General features: G+C 43.3%; 1 protein-coding gene across 3 annotated transcripts in view; it reads right to left on the reverse strand.

The window, feature by feature from the left end:
* The window catches only part of FANCD2 (FA complementation group D2), a 34,945-nt gene extending 15,636 nt beyond the window's left edge, over positions 1–19,309 (reverse strand). Inside the window, exons 1-25 of one of the 3 annotated variants that reach the window (XM_064724500.1) lie at positions 19,198–19,309; positions 17,960–18,049; positions 17,666–17,800; positions 17,078–17,145; positions 16,262–16,365; positions 15,673–15,736; positions 14,861–14,913; positions 13,838–13,916; positions 13,017–13,141; positions 11,582–11,669; positions 10,554–10,658; positions 9,785–9,885; positions 9,187–9,295; positions 8,592–8,627; positions 8,037–8,180; positions 7,636–7,770; positions 7,202–7,333; positions 5,988–6,095; positions 4,016–4,125; positions 3,435–3,495; positions 2,619–2,744; positions 1,725–1,798; positions 1,496–1,636; positions 472–572; positions 60–175 (exon numbers count right to left, since the gene is read on the reverse strand). In XM_064724500.1, the coding sequence (XP_064580570.1) occupies positions 60–175; positions 472–572; positions 1,496–1,636; positions 1,725–1,798; positions 2,619–2,744; positions 3,435–3,495; positions 4,016–4,125; positions 5,988–6,095; positions 7,202–7,333; positions 7,636–7,770; positions 8,037–8,180; positions 8,592–8,627; positions 9,187–9,295; positions 9,785–9,885; positions 10,554–10,658; positions 11,582–11,669; positions 13,017–13,141; positions 13,838–13,916; positions 14,861–14,913; positions 15,673–15,736; positions 16,262–16,365; positions 17,078–17,145; positions 17,666–17,800; positions 17,960–18,026 (2,382 nt within the window). In that variant the 5' untranslated portion in view covers positions 18,027–18,049; positions 19,198–19,309. Of the gene's footprint in view, positions 1–59; positions 176–471; positions 573–1,495; positions 1,637–1,724; positions 1,799–2,618; positions 2,745–3,434; positions 3,496–4,015; positions 4,126–5,987; positions 6,096–7,201; positions 7,334–7,635; positions 7,771–8,036; positions 8,181–8,591; positions 8,628–9,186; positions 9,296–9,784; positions 9,886–10,553; positions 10,659–11,581; positions 11,670–13,016; positions 13,142–13,837; positions 13,917–14,860; positions 14,914–15,672; positions 15,737–16,261; positions 16,366–17,077; positions 17,146–17,665; positions 17,819–17,959; positions 18,050–19,197 lie in introns of all 3 variants that reach the window. The other 2 variants (XM_064724498.1, XM_064724499.1) reach the window with 2 other exon arrangements.
* Between the last annotated feature and the right edge of the window lies 1 nt (position 19,310).

The raw sequence follows: 19,310 nt of genomic DNA on the forward strand, positions 1-19,310 counted from the left end.
GCCCTCCCAGGTTTCCCTCATCCCTCCACCCCAGAACCTGCAGACAAAGCTCTACTCACTTCCCGGAACCAGTTGAGAGCATAGAAGAGGAGTGAGCACAGAAATTCACGCTCCTGCTTGGACAGAGAGTCCAGCTTCCCTTCAACCTCCAGGTCAGTCAGGTACAGGGGACAACCTGGCACAGAGCAAGAACAGTACAGGTTGGACTGTGTGCTACCCATGCTTTGGTTCATGCATTAACCAGGCCTCTTACCACAGCCTGCCCCAATTCCAGTGGCTGTCTGGAGTAAGGCCCATCAGCCACTCCATCCCCAGACACAGCAACTGCCTCCCCTTCCACTCTGTGGGCACAGAGCATCTCAGCCTCCTCACAAAATGCACAACCCCTCCTGCAGCTGGAGGGAATCTGTGCAGATCTGGCACAGGAGCAAGGCAGGCAGGCAGGCTCTATAAAAAGTGCATTTCCCATACCTAGTAAGGCATCAATCTCCTCCAGGCTTCCACTGTTCTGCTCTGCAGTGTAGAGCCTCAGCAGCCGGAAACAGGGTGACAGACACAGGGGGGACACTGCCCTGGGGGAAAAAAGCAATGGAGTGGGTCTGATGTTTTATAGAACTCCAGAATGCCCATCACTTTTCCCTTATGTCCTGTGTCCTTCCCAGGCCACCTCGCCTATGCCTTCTATTTTGCTTCTTGCAAGTCCCAGCAACAGAGAGCAGAAATGCACCATGTGGGTTAGAAAAAAACTCCCACAAATTAACAACTGGTGACTACCAGTTTTCTGGGAAAGCATGTAAGGGCAGAAAAATGGCTGCAATGAACAAAAAATGGGGTCAGATTTACTTCTGGTGGAAATCAAAGTTGAGTAACTCAGAAGGAACTGTAAGAAATTGTGCACAACAGTTATAAGGAGTAGAGGAACCTCCTTCAATGTTTCAGTGTGCCACTGCTCCAGTTCCGAGTGATTAAAATTAACATTTTTCCAGAGATGCATGCAAAGTAGCTACATTTTCTCTCATTTTAAAATGATCATGTCTTTTTTAAAGAACAATTAAAATCTCAACAAAATATTATGACAACAAATTACAAACTATGTGCATAAAATAAAAAAAAATAGAGAGGCTTTTATAACCTTAACAAGTCTATGACTCTTATGATTCTTTCAACTTTGGTGTCCTCCTGTTTACTTAAGAGTTTTTTACATTTTACAGGCTTCCTGTTCCATTTGCCAAAGACAATGACCTGATTCTTCAGTTGAATTTCATTTTTGGCAGCGTGTTTGTGGGTTTAGCGCTGTCTGCCACCATGACACACCCAAGATTACCCAAACAGCCCAAGCCTCCAAACCTATCTGAGTATGTTTAACATCAAAAGAAGGAGAAGAACACTGGGAATTGGTAAATTCTCTGACCAGCTCCTTATCAGGCACCTGAAGGGCACAAATGGAAACCCTTCCTTCACCTTTGCAGCCATCCCACAGGTAAGGGTCAAATACCTTTTACTCTGGTTATTTGCTCCAGCAGTGACCCTGCCAAGCTCACTCTGTGACACCAATGGCAAGAGGTTGATGGCAATTGCATCCTGACTTTGATCTTCATCCAGATTGTACAAGGACTTCACTGGGAACAAGAATGAACTGCAAGGAAAGACAGACAACATCTTGTTGGCAACTTCAGTTCTCAGTGACAGAAACACTACCAATGCTTTATTTGTGATTAGCATACCCATGCACTGAGGGGCTGAGATCCACCACAAAGTCACTGGGAAAATCCTCCACCAAACTCTTCCCAAACTCATCCTGTTATAAAAAAAGGAAAAGAAAACTTGCTCAGCAAAGGGGCTCAGTGAAGGAAGCTCCAGCAGCAGCAGTGGAAGATGCAGAAGACAAGGCCAAGCAAAAGTATCCTGGAGCCACCACAGTAATGAAGCCCCATGGCCTGCCTTTAGAGACAGAGCCAGGAAACATTGCTAAGTGTGCACAACCAATTTCTTCCCTGCTCTTTGGATGTGGGCTTGACTACAAGTTCCAGAGTGATGCAGAGAGACAGAGCAGCTGGCTGGAAGAGGAAAGCAGCCCACATGTAAAAGGAGCTCCCAACAGGAAGAAAGGTGTCCAGTGGCCTTCACAAAACTCTTCCTATCACCATAAATACCATTTATTTATTCAATTATTACCATTAATGACTGTGGCTTTTCCAAGATCTTAGGGATCAGATAGTCTTAATAGTCTGACCCAGAAACCAATTCCCATACTAAGCTTAAAGTTCTTTCAAATTCTATTTTTGTCTATGAATAGGAACAGCATGCTCTGAGAAATGTCACTTAGTTTCCTTTAAAAGGCTTCCCCTTGTAATGTAAAATTGTCATGTAAAATTTCACAAAAAAGAAGCTGTTAAAGCACATGAGCACATTTCTGTTAATGAGGAATCTGCCACAATCAAAAAAAGCCCAGAGAGCTGAATGAGGATTTTGTATCTGACCAATCTCTCACAGAACAAAACAAGTTCCCAGCTAGAATGAAATCCTCAAATTGACTCTATCTTGCCAATGTTTGAAAACCAACATATTTCCTGAAGAATTCATGTAAGTGATTAAGTTCAAAATGCTCTGCAACCTACTAGGAGCTGCAAGTCCAAATTGCCCTTCTGCTTCTCAATCAAACTGGCAAATTCATCGTAGTACAGAGCCAAGACCTCTGGTGTTTGCTCACAGCAGAAGCCCACAAGGTCCAGCAGGGTAGACAGCTGAAAGGAGAGAAAATAGTGCAGAAATGGGTAAGGTAAAAGGATCAAATTCAAGCTTTTACCTTCAGTCCTTTTTACATTAATTTATTGTGAGGCATATGCAAAGCTCCATCTCTAGAGTAACAACAATCCATGGTGAATATTCTTGAATAGACACAGACTTAAGAAGGAACATGGATCTTTTAGTGTCCTCTGTCATGAAATAACAAAAGAGTCTGCTCAGGATCACTCTTAAACAGAGTGTCAGCAGAGAAGAAGGCTCTTTAACAGAACCTAAGGAAAAAGGCTGCTAGGCCAATCCTGTGGAACAGAACTACTTTGTCTGGATGGCCTGAAAGGCACAGCTACCAAAGCTGAGAGGATGGCCATGGTCACCTTTGGCTCCCTGAAGCAGATTGTCCTGCTTCTTTCCTTTGTATTTGAAACAACAACTGGACAGAAGACTTTCACTAAATGGCTGCAGTGCTGCTTGCTCTGGTGTAGCAGAGGCAACACCAGCAGGCACCTTTGTTTCTCCAAAACCATTTTTAATAGACTCTTGTCTCTGCAGTCAATGTACAAGAATCCCAGGCTCAGGAAAGCCAACTCCCAGACCCACAGAGTTCTTCAGTTAAGACTGCACTTCCAGTCACCCCTCCTTGCTGACCATGTCCTCCCTGTGTCCCACACTGCCCTGTTCCTGGCACTCACCTGCTCATCACGCTCACTGTTCAGCTCTGGTCTCTCCAGTGAAGCAGCTTCTCCTTCACTCCTGGAAGCAATTGATAACTTACTGTTGTGGCACAGGACCCAAGAGACAGCAAAACCCATCACACACACAAGGTTCTCTCTCCAGAAATCAGAGAATTAGACAATAAAAAGATTTCTTTAGAACACATTAGGAAAACACTTGGTGCTGTCTGGAACTACTTCTCTTTTGGACTTCCCTGGACTCAAACACAGAGCACCTCAGGTTATTCAGCCTAGAGGTAGAAGCTGACCTGTAGTCAGTCTCCCAGTGTTCAATTTTTTTCCAAGCAATAGGTTGTGCAGTGTGGTCAAGGGATTCACAAATAGGCATTACCAAGGAATTTGGGATGCCTTTCAGAGCAGCAGCAGGTGAGCAGCACAGGCTGAAATAGCAAACACCACAGTATGCAGAAGAGAGTTTTAAGATCCTGGATTTGCCCAAGATGTGCCTGAACTCAAAGGCAATGCTCTCCTGTCTTTGTTTCACTCCAGGCCTGAACTGAAAGCCATGTTAGATTCATCTTTGCTACATTTTCTCTCACCTTTTTAATGCCACGCTCCCTATCATGGAAACAGCACCAATAATCCCCATTTGTTTGTGGTTGGGAACTGTGCTGGAGAGCCATTTCCTGATCACCATGTGCATATCATCCTGAAAAGAGACACAGACCATGTCACCACAGAGCTACCTGTGTCCATCACTCACTCTATTGGCATCTTCACTTAATGTCATCTCCAAGGGCTACAGAGGGATGGTGTACAAGGATTTTTGCTTAAGGAATGTACATTCTGACATTTCATTTATTATGAAAATACTGGTCCCAACTCCAAGTAAGGTTGTAAGCAGCATTAAAAGTGCTTTGGTTTGACTTTGCTGTAACTACTACAAAGAACTACAACACAGACACAATTGCTCCAGATTTCAACCATAATTAATAGGAGAGTATGTTAAAAAACAGATGGTCTTGGAGCCTGTCATACCCAAAGAGCAGCTGCAGAGCTGCACTTCAAAACACTGTCAACTTCAGGAGGCTGAGGGATGGAGCAGTTTGTGGTGAAGGTTCCAAAGACAATCTGTGCAGTGCAAGGAAAAATTCCTAATCTGCCTGCAGAGATCCTCATGTCTAAGAGGCATCAGCTTAGAAGAACACTTAGAGAAGGCAAAGAGGAAGTTGGCTCTCAGGTACTGATTTCTTTTGGTGACCTACCCCTGGAGTCTTCAGTATCACTGAGGATAAGAGTCAAACTGCCAACCTTGGATCTCCACAGTTACAAACTCTCAGCTCAAACTAAATTCTAGACACTCCTCCCCTTCTTTTCACAACTTCTGAGGGTGACAGGCAGAACATCCTGATGGCAGGTCCTGCAGGGCTGCAAAGTCACACTGTGTGTTGCCAGGGCAATTTTCCCAAGTCACACGTAAGACTCGGGGTGGGAGGAGGGAAATCATTGAGGAAACTAGATCAGAAAGGAGCTAAACCTGCCACACAACTGGGAATTTTGGCAGTGAAGAGCTCCAATTAACAGGGTGAGTGGGAAGGATAAAATGGCTACAGACATGCTGTTTTACATGCCACAGACCAATCAGGAGAGGAAGAGCAGTTTTCCTTCATAGGCTCAAGTTAGCATGTGCAAACATACCTAAAACTACAAACCACACAGGGACTCAAAGAAAGACAAATAGTCCTAATTTCTAGAGCTGAACTTTATGAATGGGAAGATTTTAAATCCTGATGTCTCTGTTGTGGAATAAATATCTCTGAATTATTTCTTTATCTGCTCTGCTCAAGGATTTAGAAATCCAGACAAAGGTACCACCACTGTATGCTGCAGCTGAGTCACACAAGGTATCCTGTGCAAGATGGAAGTGGATTTAGACAGACCAGGTCTGACAGCTTCTCATGTTTAAACCACAGGCACAAGAGGTGTGGAGTCTATCACTTCACATACTCTGCTCTGTGCACTTCAGCTCTTCTAACAAGAGAGTCTTTGTTGTCTCTGGTGTGCAGAATTTAAGTGGCTGAATCAATACAAACATCTCAGGGAGGAAGCTCAACTGTGCTTTCTGAAGGCTTCCAAGTGATGGAGGAACAGAGCTGTGCAAGGAGGCTGCTGAATTTACACTTCTGCAAGCCTTCAAGGCTCAGCTAGACAAAGCAACAATCAACATGACACCATGCTGGTGACAGTCCCACTTTGACTGGGAGGTTAGGGCAGGGACTACCATCAGCACCCTTCCTACAACATGTCTAACAACTCTGCCTTTCTCAAATGTGCAAGAGAAGGGGACCTTTCTGGGAAAGATGAGAGGCACAGTCACTGTGATAAGCCCTTGATATCAGGGTGGAAAGTCTAGAGCCACAAGCTGGTTTGCAGACACTTGGAGAGAAGAGGATTTTAAGCTCAAGGCTATCCTGACATCAATCCCTGTTCATAGATGATGCCAATATTTAGTTAACCTAGCAGAAGAACCAAGGCACAGACTGAACAACTTTCTGTTGTGTCTCTGCTCACCTGAATGTAGCTCCCTTCTTGCTTCTGGCTGAATGCTAAAGTGCTGAGGATGTAGAAAAGCTTCCGGATCTGGCATGGATTCAGTTTCTGTGTAGAGTCTAAAATGGTCTGGAAGAGAAGCCACAAACTAGCTCAGAATATCAAGAATCCCTTTCCATATTCTCAAAAACACATTAATTGTCACCCTCAGGGAAGATAATTACCTTTTTGTACATGCATGTAAAAGCTACATTCAAATTAACCAAACATAAATGCCAGATTATTGCTCTGGCCTTACTTATGGGATTTCATTTTATCAGAGGCTGAATTGAAAGAATAACTTGGCTACCATAAGCATTTTGGGAGTGCTCAGGACAAGTGGCAGCTGTCTGTTTTCTATCACAGGTTTGGTCACAGGATTCAAATATTTGACAAGCAAGTACTTTTCATTTAACAACCAACCAACTAAACAGCAAAAAGTATACACCTTTCTCACAATGTATAATTAAATCACCAGGAGCACCAAAATATCAGAGAGGTGTGGGAATACCCACACCCACGCTCTTCAAGGGCTCTTAAACAAAAGCTGTCCTTAAGCTACAAACCAACATGGATGGGGGAGTGTTCAAGGAAAGTACTGTTACATGCTTGCCTTTCTGTTTAACTCTTCCCTCAATCTCTACTTTTACTACTTTTGGAAATAGGCAACTCGCAGGTCTGACCCTGCTTGTGACTCTTAGAATTCAGTAGTCCATATTTTTTCTCCCCACTGAGTACTTCTTTTAAATTTTAGGATATGTCTTTTTCCATCTCTGCAAGCAATTTTGTCTTAGGATTCAAATACTGGCTGAAGTACTGTCAGTCCTTCAACAGACAGAATGTGCAGTCCACAAAGGGGGCGAGTTTTTGCCAAGTTTTGAAATAGCTCATGTAAATAAAGGCAACATTTCCATTGTAGGCACCATTCCATGCCTGTAATTTAAGCATTGTCCAGTTAAAGGGAATTGTCTATCTCAATTTCCCCTGTCAAAAAATCATTCAGTCCTATCGTACAACTCACACTTGGACAGCAGTTACTTTTCACTTCTGACCACTGCCTTTCTCCAGGCAGAAAAGCTTTACAGGTACAAGTTTTTCCAATACCTCTATTTTGGAGAAGTACTGGTCTATTCTGGATCTGAGGCACAGCAGTGTAAGGGCCCCAAAATGCAGTACAAACCCAGAGAAGCAGATACCTTCACAAAGGTGGCATAGCGCATCAGCAGGGACGTGTGCAGCACCACCAAATCCGTGAGCACATCCAGAGAAATGTCCAGCTCTGTCTCACTTCCACTGCACACGTGAGTCACCAAAGCACTCACAACCTCCTAAGGAAAAAGCCACCAAAAGAACCACAGTGAAATATCAACAGAAAAATGTCTGCCTTGCTCTGCTCATATGGACTACGTTGATCAAGTACAGATAATCAGAGAAGTCCTTGTGCTTGAAGTCACTCGCTATCACAGTCTTGCTGTGATTGTTCCCCATCTTCTTCTTGGCCTAGTGTTTGGCACAGACCTCCCTCCAAAGGCTTCCAACTGCCTGAAACCCTGTCCCCAAAGGATTATGACATAAACTCTAGAACAAAGTGCAAACCTAAATAAAACAGCTGCCATCCATCACACTGTACCTGCTGGCAGTAGGAGTCAAAGGCTGCAAAAGCTTGTTTGTACATGCAGCTGCCAAAGGAGACCACAGCTGGGTGTGCTGAGTGCAGAAATGTCTGAGCAAGGGCTAGGATTGAAGGGAAGAAGTCTTTGATAACCTGAAATACAGACACCATGAAAGGGGAGATTACTATTGCTTGTTTTCAACACATCCAATGCTGAGGAAAACTCAGCTCCAAAAAACCACATGACAGTTCCAACTGAGAACATGTGCCTTGGGACACTGATATGGACTAGAAATTATAAAAGAGAAGTACATGAACATTACTGGAAAGGTATAAATAATGCAGCACAGGGCTAAATCATCATCTGACAAGATCTTTGAGAGATAAAAGAGAGAGTCCCAAAGCAGGATCAGACTGACCGTGGCATGGTTTTGGAAGGCATTCTGCATCAGCTGTTCTGGCATGCAGCCCAGTCGGATTTTGCTCCTCAAAACCTTCTCAGTTTGCTTCCTGTTCCTGGTGTTTGTAGAATGGATTAGCAGCAAAACTATCAGATCCAGAACCTTTTAGAGGAAATAACAACCACTCATTATGCTGAAATATTAAACAGTTCAGATAACTCCAAATCAAGACTTGAAGTCTAAACTGAGAAGAAAAAAAGAGCTCAGAAAGTCCCAAGAGTTACAACTTAAATAAAACCTTATGAGTAGAACAGTACAGAATTAAAGCAGGATTAACTCTGAATTAACTCTGTCCCTTAACAGAAGGGACAGGGATGAATCTGAAGGAAGGGATGAACCAAGAGTTACAAGAAAATGGATGGCTGTTATACTTGGAACAAGTCCAACACCAAGAGAACCATCCATGAAACATCACCAGTAAGTTTCTGGTCCAAATTCAAATATCTCCTAATCTACAACCAAGAAGAAAGCCCTTGAGAAAACAAGAGGACACTTACAGAGCAGAACTATTACCTTATGGTCAGACACAGATGTGCTGTTCTCAATAGCCTGAGAGGAAAAAAAACAAGCAAGCTGTTAGGTTACAGTACAATTCTATATTCCAAAACCAAATCAAAAAAGGTAGACACCAGAAGTCTGTGACACCCTGCCCACAGATTTCTCTCCTCTACAGCAGGATACCCATCAAAGTCAGCAAACTGGATCCTCCCAACAACAGAGAATCCAGGAGGTATTAAAAAGTAGCTGAAAACTGAGTTGGAGCAAGGATATTCTCAAGTAACATGAGGCTTGAGAAAGGAACTGAGGTATTGAGTAATGAGGACAAGAAACAGCCTCATGGTTTACACTAAAATGCAATTTAAAATTAAATTTAGCCTAATACCAGCTGATACTGATTTCCAGCAGGACATTTTCAAACATCTTAAGGCCTCACATAGCTCAGTCTCAATATATGGTATACATTTTTCCTCTCTTGTAGAATGAAATCTGTATCAGTAAAATGAAGGGCTAACATCTGTCTTTTAATGCATTTGATTACAAGAAAAGCTCAGGCTCAATCAAGGAGCCCAAATAAATAAGGAAACAAGGACTGAAGTGTGTCTCTTACCTTAATCCATGCTTCAGAGACATCTTTCTGAAATCTCACAGCTAACTTGATGACATCAAAAAGTAGCTTCACACAGTTCTGGCTGGTGGTTACTTGGCTCAGGGAAGAACTGCAAATCATCAGAAAAGAGGAGACTCAGTCCCTGCAAATACTGTCACAGGAGCAAGGCAGCCCAGCAGCCACAGCAGTAACTTAAAGCAGCCATTGTCCACAGGGAATGCTCTGGGAAAGAGAGGGAGTTTTCCAAGAGGATGGAACCAGAGGTTGCAGAATCAATGGAAAACATACTGGAGGGAACTTAAAACAGATAAATTGGTAGCAATATTATTATAAATGAAGTTGCTTATCCCCATGCAGACATGGAGGCAGATGGCTCAAAAGGAACTACAGCCATGGCAGGGGAAGCTGGCTGAGCAAGGAGTGACACATGGATTGCATTAGCACCAAGCAGGAAGGAATAAATGTGTCCATGCCTTGCCACAGGATAAATCAGGCTCATGTTTGTAGCCAGTTGTACCAGAGAGACCAGAAGAGGAACAGTTTAAGTTATCTTGTCTCATCCTAACCCTTGGAGAATCAAGTAAACTTCTTAAAGTACCTGGCCTGGACTTGGCTTTTAATCTTCTTCTGGGAACTGTGAATCTGCAGGGGCAGAACACACGAGGACAGATCCAAGTTCTTCCGAAGATCAGAAATCACCTGTAAAGCACAAACCCATGCACAAATCACTGTGACAAATGAGGGAAGAACAGAAAAAGCTGAGGAAAATAAAACAATTTCCCATAATAACCCTAAAATTACAAATCAAAACTCATATATTTGTAAAGATTTACAAGTATTTAATCATGCCCAAATTTAATTTTTTTAATTCAGAAAATGAACCAACAAAACTTTTCTCTTCACCTGTATGTCATACAAAAAAGAATTTTTTAAGACCTACTCTGTGAAATTCCCACCAATATCTGCTTTACATTGCTGTGAACTGTTTTTATTCTGTTTAGCAGCTGAGCAAGATACATGACAGCCTGAGGAACTCTGGGACATGCAAGTTTACCAATGTGACTGCTGTTCAAATGCAGTGTACCAGCACAGACTGGCTGCCATGTCATAGGCACACTTTTTTACAGGGGTCTCCCTGAAAGGTTTGGGCAGATCACAAACCTCATTTCCCTTAGGCTGAGGCTTCCTCAACATATGAAACAAAGTGTGTTTGATAGCTCAGCAAGGTTGGCTTTGATCCCTGGCAATATTAAAATTTTACTTGAAAACATTAAAAACACACAGCTCTGTGTATGAAGCAACTTCCCTCTGTTAAAACACACATTGGTGTGGAAAACACATACTTCATTATGAAAAAGATACTGTACCTCTACTGCATCTGCTGCCTTGACATTTTGGAGGATGAATTTTACTACTACAGGCAAATCTTCCAGTTTTACAGAAGGCACAATGGTCATGGCAGACTGTCTCACCTGAGGAGAGAGCAGCACTGCATCAGCTGGAAGACAACACTTCACAGAAACATAGTTATGCCAGTGGGAAGGAATCCTTGGAGATAACAGTCCAACCTTCTGCATTGTCAGTACCAGATCAGATTCACCTTGGCTTTGTTGAGTCTTGAAGGATGGAGGAAACCTCCAATCTCTGCCACTTCTTTGATAATTTAAGTTAATGCTGCAGACCTTAACCAGTTTTTCCAAATATCCAATCTAAACCTGTTGTTGTGGCCACTGCCCCTTATCACTCTTCAGCAGGAAGAGCTTGGCTCCACCATTTTGTAACTGGCTTTCAAAAGGGAAAAGCATGGAGGATGTGCAGCACCAGCTGGCTATGCAGCACCAGCCTTTTGGCACTATGTAAAACACTATGTACTCAAATGAACCAGTTTTATTTTATCCATAAGAAGCCCAACTCCAAAAAGTGCAGCAATGCAACATATCCAAAAGGCACAAGGCACATCATCATCTCTTCTCCTTTGTCAGCACTCTGCAGAGAAAATCTTTTTAATTATTTAATCACCAATCTGCCTTTCCTTAGAATATAACAGTCTAGTCTGGTCACTGTACTTAAAAAAGAGGAAATATTGACAATAAGATTTAAGACAGGCAGTAAAAAATTACTGCAGCAGGACAAAGTGCTTCTGCATTTGCTAAAACAGCTGTGATTGAAATTCCTGGCTGTTACAGCAGGAATTCAGAAAACTTCTCTCTGCTTTTTCCTGAATCCCTCATACATGTTTCAAAAACCAGCTTTAGCTTCTGACCTCTTTCCAACTTCAGGAGCTCAGGACTTTTGAAGGCCTACAGGAGTCAGATTTAGCAAAATACTGGGAATGAAGTTCTCATGTTGCTAAGCAGGGGCTGGGGTGTGCTGGAGTGCTCATAAATGCTCTCACCTCAGCCACAAGTTCTGCATCCAGATCCAGACGAGAAAGGGCATCCAGGATTGGCACTGTCAGCCGTCTGCCCTGCTTCAGCAGGCAGCTGATACACAGGGAAAAGAAAACAAAGGGTCCTCTTAACAAAACCAAGAATGTATCTTTAGTGTATTGTATGATTCCAGTAGTTTTTGTGGCCACTGCAAAAAAAATCTCTGAAGCTGACAACATATGCCACTGGGATTATGGAAAATTTGTTCTCAAAATTATTACTCCTCATGTAAGAACTGCTCCTGTCTTTAACAGCCTCATGGACTTTCCCAAAGCTCATGTAATCATTCTTGGCTGGCCTCTGAGTTTCTTACAAACTTTCTCTAGTAAGAAGTTGTACTTAAATTTTGTTAGATGAAAAACAGCTCATCTGCAGCATCCTGGTAACTGTTTGTGCTCCCTTACTCATTAGAAGTAATGAGTTGTTTTCTGCATCAGAAATAGGTAGAGGCTATGGAGAATATGGAAATAAGTGTGCCCTGCTGATACTGTTTGGATCTCAGCTTTCAAAACACACAAACAGAGAAAAGAGAAGTCTGAGGAGTTTGATTAGTATAGGAAAAATGTGTGGAGTTTTTTTATCTAGAAGCTGAGGCAATAAACTGAGAATGAAAACAAAGTCACAGTTTGAGAGGGTACAAGGAATAGGATGCACTGCTTGCAGTAATAATCTGCAAGTGATCACAGGTTTGAAAAGGTGATTAACTCCAGCAGAAATGTAAGTGATCTGTGCAATAATAAGAATTAGAAACACTTAGACTACTCAAATTCTTGTGTAAAATGAGTGCATTATTAAAGCAGACAGATGTAAGGATTAGCCTATGGCAGTGCTCCCTGGGAGGGTAACTCTTGGCATTAGGCTCCCCAGTTGTTTGGATCAGCAAATATGCTTGAGAAAAGTACATAAAATAGCCAGAGTTCTGTTTCATACACACATTAACTGTGTTGTGGATCTGGGGTTTTCTTTATTAATAAAAACCATGTTGATCCTTACCACAGCAGAATCCAAGACAAATCAGAAGCTGTCAGTAGTAATATCCAAGTGACTGATCACAGACTATCCAGCAGAAGCAGTGAGTACTTAACTGGATGCTACCTGTGCTGTCTCCATGTAGTCAAGAGTTTAATCATAATTTAGATAAAAGCAGTTTTGGAGCATTGTCTAAATGCAATGTCTTTTGCTGGATTGCCTGTGCTCTCTTTAGGAGCACAACAGTACAAATGGAATGTCCTAGGACAGTGCTGGGTGGCCCCAGATGCTGCAGTTAACAGGAACACAGTGCTGTCCTAATACTTCAGTCAGCCCCAGAGCAACCTGCATTAATGCATCTTGTCCTTTCCTGCTAAGTGCCAGGGGGAAAAAACAAAACAAAACAAACCCTCCCAACCAAATCATCCATACCTGAGCTCTCTGGCAACCTCACTTTGCTGGGAATCCTCCAGGATCTCAGGCAAACTGGTGATGATATCGTGCTGGATTGGTACTGGAGAGACACTGACCATCTGCATTAACTTCCTGACCAGATCCTGCAGGCAACAGGAGCACTGCTGAAATGCACAAATCTCTCAGCACAACCATATTATGTACCTAAGGTCCCTCAGTGCAACATCTGCTTGAGTTTGTGCCAACTGTCCCTTAACTCACTGTCCTGCTGACATCATGAAGCAGACACAGATTTTTGTGGAAAAAGGATATTTTACAGCTAGGATATAATGATCTTGGTGAACAGAGGAAACTGGGAAACACAACAAGCTTCCCAGTGTTTAGTACTCCAGTAGAGTAACCCACAGAGACCAAATGACTTAGGGAAAGAAGGGAAAGAATTACCAGAACAAGAACAGAGAATTCATCCCCACACGCTTGCAAGTATCCAGTACCTTGTCAAAATTAAACAAGAGGGGACTGTAACTTCCTGCCAACAGCTTTAAAATGGGGCCATCTGTGTGAATACACATGCATATATATAAATTTATGTAAAAGAAGACGCAGAGAAGAAAAGAAGAAAAAGAGAAAAAAATAGTAAAAAAAAATAGTAAAAGATGTTCAGATGTAACTCAAGGCAAACATAACAAACCAGAAAAAATTAAATCTCTCCTTCAGCATGTAAATACAAGAACAACATCAGTTCTCATCACCACAATAATTCAATCTAATCCCACCTGAGAGGCATTCCAGAAGTTGTTTGGAAAAATCATCCCTGTGACTGCACCTCTGGCACCCACCTGGCTGTCAAGGAGCCTGTCAAGCCACTTGAACTGATTGATGATGAGCCGGGGGAAATTTGTTCCAAAGGTGCCCACACTGGAACAGCAGAAAAGGAAACACAGCTGAGTGACACCTACAGAGTCCAGAGCTCTGCTGCTGGGCAGCAAGAACAACTGACCCCATTCTTAACTGGTCACTAATACCCAGAAAGAACTTCTCTCTTCTTACAGGTTGATAGGAGACAAATGTAACGACATCCATTTTTCAGAATTCCCAAAGGACTCACAGCACAATGAACAGCTTATCACTTTTACATCCAAGATCCTTTAGAATTCTTGGGTGAAAACAGTTCAGACCTTGTGACTGTCTATGTTAAACCCTCCTCAAACAAGATTTCAGTCTGACACAATTTCTTGGACTACAGCTCTGTGCAGCATTTGTGTGCTGTATTTCAGCACAGGAACAAAAACTGCAGCAGGAACAGCCTCAGCTTCTTTCTGCCCCTTGGTCTGCCCCACTGACTCTGCAGTGAGCATCCAGGGCACAGGAAAAGAGATGGAGTGGCCAAGTCTTGCCTGTGTTACACCTCAAGATCTCTCACTCCACTGTGGTGTTCTACATTCAAAAACCAAGAGATGCTCTTTCAGTTTCCCTAGTTTGAACACAAAAGAAGATCTGTTTGCATCTCCCAGCCTCCTAAACTCTGTCAGCAGCCACTTCCATCTTTTTTTAAATGATGACACACTCTCTGGTTCCTCTGCTGAAATAATTCCTAAGCTTGTGTCAGTAGCTGTGAAAAGCACAATCAATCAGTGCACAATGTCTGCATTTCACCTTCTAGAAATCTGCCTTCTGCTCTATGGACTCACCAATTTAAGGTCATGGTACCTCACAGATTATTTTACACAGGTATGAAAAAACCCCCACATCAGTGCAAACTGCCAGCCAGGTAAACCTGAAGTAACAGCTAAAGTCAAACTGCTGGTGATTGTCCAAAAGAAATTTCATTTCAAGGCAGAGAGAAGCCAGTTTATACTCACATGTCAAAAAAGAATTCAGGGATCTTTTCCAATAACAGTGTTATGACAGCAGGCTAAAAGAAAGGAAAAAACCAATGTTAGGATGATTTACTGGTTGCACTGTGGTACTGCCACCCAAACTGACCTTTCAGAAAAGATGACATACATACAGAGAATAAAATGCTTGGAAGGCTCAATGAAGTATTGCCTGTATAAGAAATCTCTTGCCTAATGCCAGAAATGAGGCACACAGCCTAAGAAGTGAAAACCACTTTTCAGAGGGTTGTATAAACTACCCACATAACCCAGCAGAACATGGCCATATGGGCAGGATGTACAATTCCTCTGGACCAATGAACTTCTTTTTCTCAGACACTGAGCTGCTCTTCACCACTCAGAAAACTAAAGCATCAATTTTAGATAAGTTTGAAAACAGTGCCCAGCTCTAGCACTTAAAGATTCTCCACAGTGGAAGTGGTTATATCTCATCAGAATTTCCTGTGGTTGACCTGAGCCATCCTCTCTCATTCTGCCCCTGTTCACCTTTGAGGAGAGTCTGGCTCTGTGCTCCCTACACCTTGCAACCATTTGAAGACCATGAAATTTCCCTTAATCTTCTTTTAAAACTGAACAAACCCAGTTCCTTCTGTCTCTGCTTGTCTGCCACGTGTCTCAGGCTCTAGGCATCTTTGTGCCCCTACAACAACAAACTGGACACTATTCCACATGCAGCCTCACCTGCCTCAAAACCAGCTCTGTTAATCCTTTACTTAAGTAAGCAAAATGTTCCCTACAATCAAAACATTGTAAAGAGCAAGGTAAGGCTCCCATACCTGTAAGATCTTAATCCCAAGAAGCAGTTTAATGAGGCTTTCACAATATGAGTGCACCAGATTCCTGCAAGATGAAAGATTCCACCACAGTTGTGTCAAAAACATGCTGGGAGAACAGGCTGTAACTCTTCCCATTACTGTTTTCTTTTAAAAACTACATACAATGACTTAAGGTAGCACATGGCAATCACAGACACATAAAAAGATTTACAAGTGCACTTTAGCTCTGAACCAGCTCACTTTCTACAGGATTAAAAATGTGAAAGTCTGTGGTGAAGCTGTATCTCCTGGGGAAAAAAAATCTTAAAAAGGAATTGACCTCCACCAGCCCTGGCAAATTTTTTTCACAGTATTTGGTTGTTGCCATAAAATGCCATAGAATCCAATGTGTGCCATGGGCAGGCAGTAAATTCTGACTTAATACTCTAAACTCCCTGCTAATTAACAGCAATTGATTACACCAGCCATGCTGCCTTGGTGTGCACCAGCTGGAGCCTTTAGCTGCACCCTGGTCAATGTCCCAGCACAGCTCTAGAGACTGCCTAGATGTGGCTCTGACTGAGGGGAAGGCAAAACTCATTTTCTCTACCTGGACCCCTCAGTCCGTACAGGAGTGCAGGGCAAGAGGCAATTCTTGAACTGGTTCCTGTCCTTGATGTGAGACTCCAGGCCACTGATGAACTGCTTCACCACCTGCAAGGCAGAGAGAAGTTACCCACCCTGAAGGGACACCCCAGCCAGCTGCTGTGCTTTAGGATGCAATCTGCAAGCAGATGGTGAGAACCAGGGAGAGCTAATCTGGGAACTGCAGACAGAAACTGTGATGGAAGGAATGCTGGATAATAAATAAATGCTAGTCCAGACCATTTCCAGAGGATTGCCCTGCAAAGTAACTCTAAAGCAAGTGTCTCACATTTTACTTTGATTTAAGAAGATTTTGCCTTTCTTCCTGTTCTGCTGAGATAATGTGACAAGGCCTACACCCAAAAAACATTTGCAGCCAAATCATTTGCCTCAGGACTTTCACCTGGACTTGGTGTCTGGGGAGAAGCACTGTTAATGCTGCCAGCACATCATGGCACTGTTAATGCTGCCAGCTCCCACCCAACACAAAACCAAACCCAGCTTCCACCAGAGAGCTATGCAAGTGATTTGTCTGCTGTGAGAGTCTTTGTCTATTGAATAATATTACCAATGAAAATTACTTTGAGAGTCAGAAAAACTGTGGGACTAAAAGGCTGGAACAGCAACACTAAGAGAACTGGAAAATCTGAACCACAGAAATCCAAGACAAGCTGCTGTGTTGCACACTTCTGTATGGGACTAGCAGGGACAGGCAGCTGCATTTGCATATTTTCCTACTCAGCAAGCAGCTTTAAAGGTGGCTCCTGCCAAAGTTACTTACAGCTGGGTAAGTAGGGTGCTTCTCCAGGGCCAGGCAGAGCTTCTTCTGGAAAGCTATTTGATCAACAGCTGAGGAGACAGGTTAGAAAGGAAATAAAGAATGAGACAATCTGTCCATACAACATCCTAACAGCTACACCAAGTACAAGCTCTCAAGCCCATCCACCAACATTTTGCATTTGCTCTATTGAGAAGTGCAGTTGGCAAAAGCCTGAGTGGAATCAGCACTTGTGCTTTCTCTAGTCAGGGCTGAGAGCAGCACTGAAACACTGAATGCAGGGGACACCCTGAAGGCATTGCCTGAAATGAAAGGCAACAATGCCATGTTTGCTTCCCCATTTCAGAGCTCAGTCTTTAGACTTAACAGGTATACACCCAAAGAGGTGGAATAATGAGTTTAGGTGATGCACTGAATTCAGCAGGAACAAGAGGTTTATAACAAATAAGAGGCCAAATGAAGGTTTGCTTGAATTTTGAAACAAGCTGGCTCAAGCACTTTTGTGCTGCAAGTAAAACACATCATTGCTTTGTACTATCCATCCTTGCAGGTTTTGATCTGAAGCAGAAACAGCAAATGTTGAACTCATACCTATTTCATTCTGTCCCTCCCCAGCTTTCAGCACAATTCCTGATGTCCTGAGGAGCTCTTCAAAGACTCCCTCATTCTCCAACCCACAGAAGGCAGAGGCATTTTCTTTATCAGAACTCCGTGACTTCTTAGTTTCTGAGAAAACAACACATGCTGCAGCAAATATATAAAAAATCAGCACAGTCATTAACAATCAGCATTATCAGAACTGCCATTTTGGCCTTGCCCCTGCTTGGGAGGTGCTGCCTCTATTAATGGGTCTCCACTCCACTAAGATGATACCCAGGTACTTACTTGCCAAGTCTGTCCTGCAGCTCTCTTCAGAAGCATCAACTTTGGACAATTTCCTTTTTGAAACCATGGTAACAAAACCTTTGTTGTTGCCTAAAAAAATGCAGGAAAAAGACAAGTGTTTTATTAATCTCTTTTTTAAGCAGATCTAGAATGTGAATAGAAAAAGGGAACATGACAGAAATTGAGAGTGCTCAAAGAAAGACAGATTGCCTGGGTAACCAATATCACACCACATTTTTCTGCTGTGCAGGTTGAAATTTTAGAGTTTGTCATATTTCAATAGCACAATATATGCCTTTTTCTGAAATTCTCAGAAAACAAGGCTTGGCCTTTCATTCAGGCAAATGAAATGGCAAATTAAAGTGAGCAACTATGAGAACCCAGACTGCATCCACTGAGCTAAAGTCAAGCTCTCCACATGACAAAGCAACAAAGGATTCACAGATAGGTGCTCATGAGCCCAAACACATTAAGTGATCCTGTTCATGCCCCTAACCACGAATTACAGCCAGTGAGCTCTGTCAGCACAAACCTCCATCTCACCATCCTCTTTTGGGGGGTGGCAACAATTAAAAAGAAAAATAAACTTAACTCACCTTTAAAACTTAAAGGTTATGAAAAAAAGATGTGAGCATCTCACGCTAAATTTCAACTGCTTGGCAAAGGCTGGTAAAATAAGTTATTTAAAATACCAGCACGGCAGTGGAATAGTTTAAAAACAAAAGTGCAACGAGCTTTTCACAGCTGTTTCAGGTGTATAAATATCTGAAAGATGGGCACCAAAGCGATGGTGCCCGACTCTCTTCAGGGGTGCCCAGTGACAGGATAAGGAGCAATGGCCAAAACTAAAACACGAGAACTTTCACTTTGACATGGGCAAAATCTTCTTCAGGCTGTGGACGGCAGAGCACTGGAACAGCTGCCCGGGGAAGGCGTGCCCAGGCATGCCCAGGGAAGGGCTCTCCCTCCCTGCGGACACTCCCAACGCAGCCGGACCCGCTCCTGTGTCACCTGCCCTGGGTGTCGCTGCCTCGGCAGGGGCTGCCCTGGTTGATCCCCTGAGCTCCCTTCCAGCCCCACCGCTGCTGGGGTCGTGTCCTGGGTGCGAGGCGCAGCCTGACAGCCCAGCCGGGCACCCCTCCATCACACCTACTGCCAAAGGTGGGCAGTGCCTCAGGCGGCCGTTCCACTTCCTCGGCTCGGCTCGGTTCAGCCCGTCTCACCTGTGCCCACCTCACCTGAGCTGAGTCGAGCCGAGCTCACCTCCCGTCCTCTCCGGGCAGGGCAGGGCGGGGCGGGGCGGGAGACGCCGCTGTCCCGAGACGCCGCTCCCGCCACTCGCGCTCGAGTT

This window comes from Zonotrichia leucophrys, chromosome 12 (genome assembly GCF_028769735.1).
Source record: "Zonotrichia leucophrys gambelii isolate GWCS_2022_RI chromosome 12, RI_Zleu_2.0, whole genome shotgun sequence".
Lineage (NCBI taxonomy): Eukaryota > Metazoa > Chordata > Aves > Passeriformes > Passerellidae > Zonotrichia > Zonotrichia leucophrys.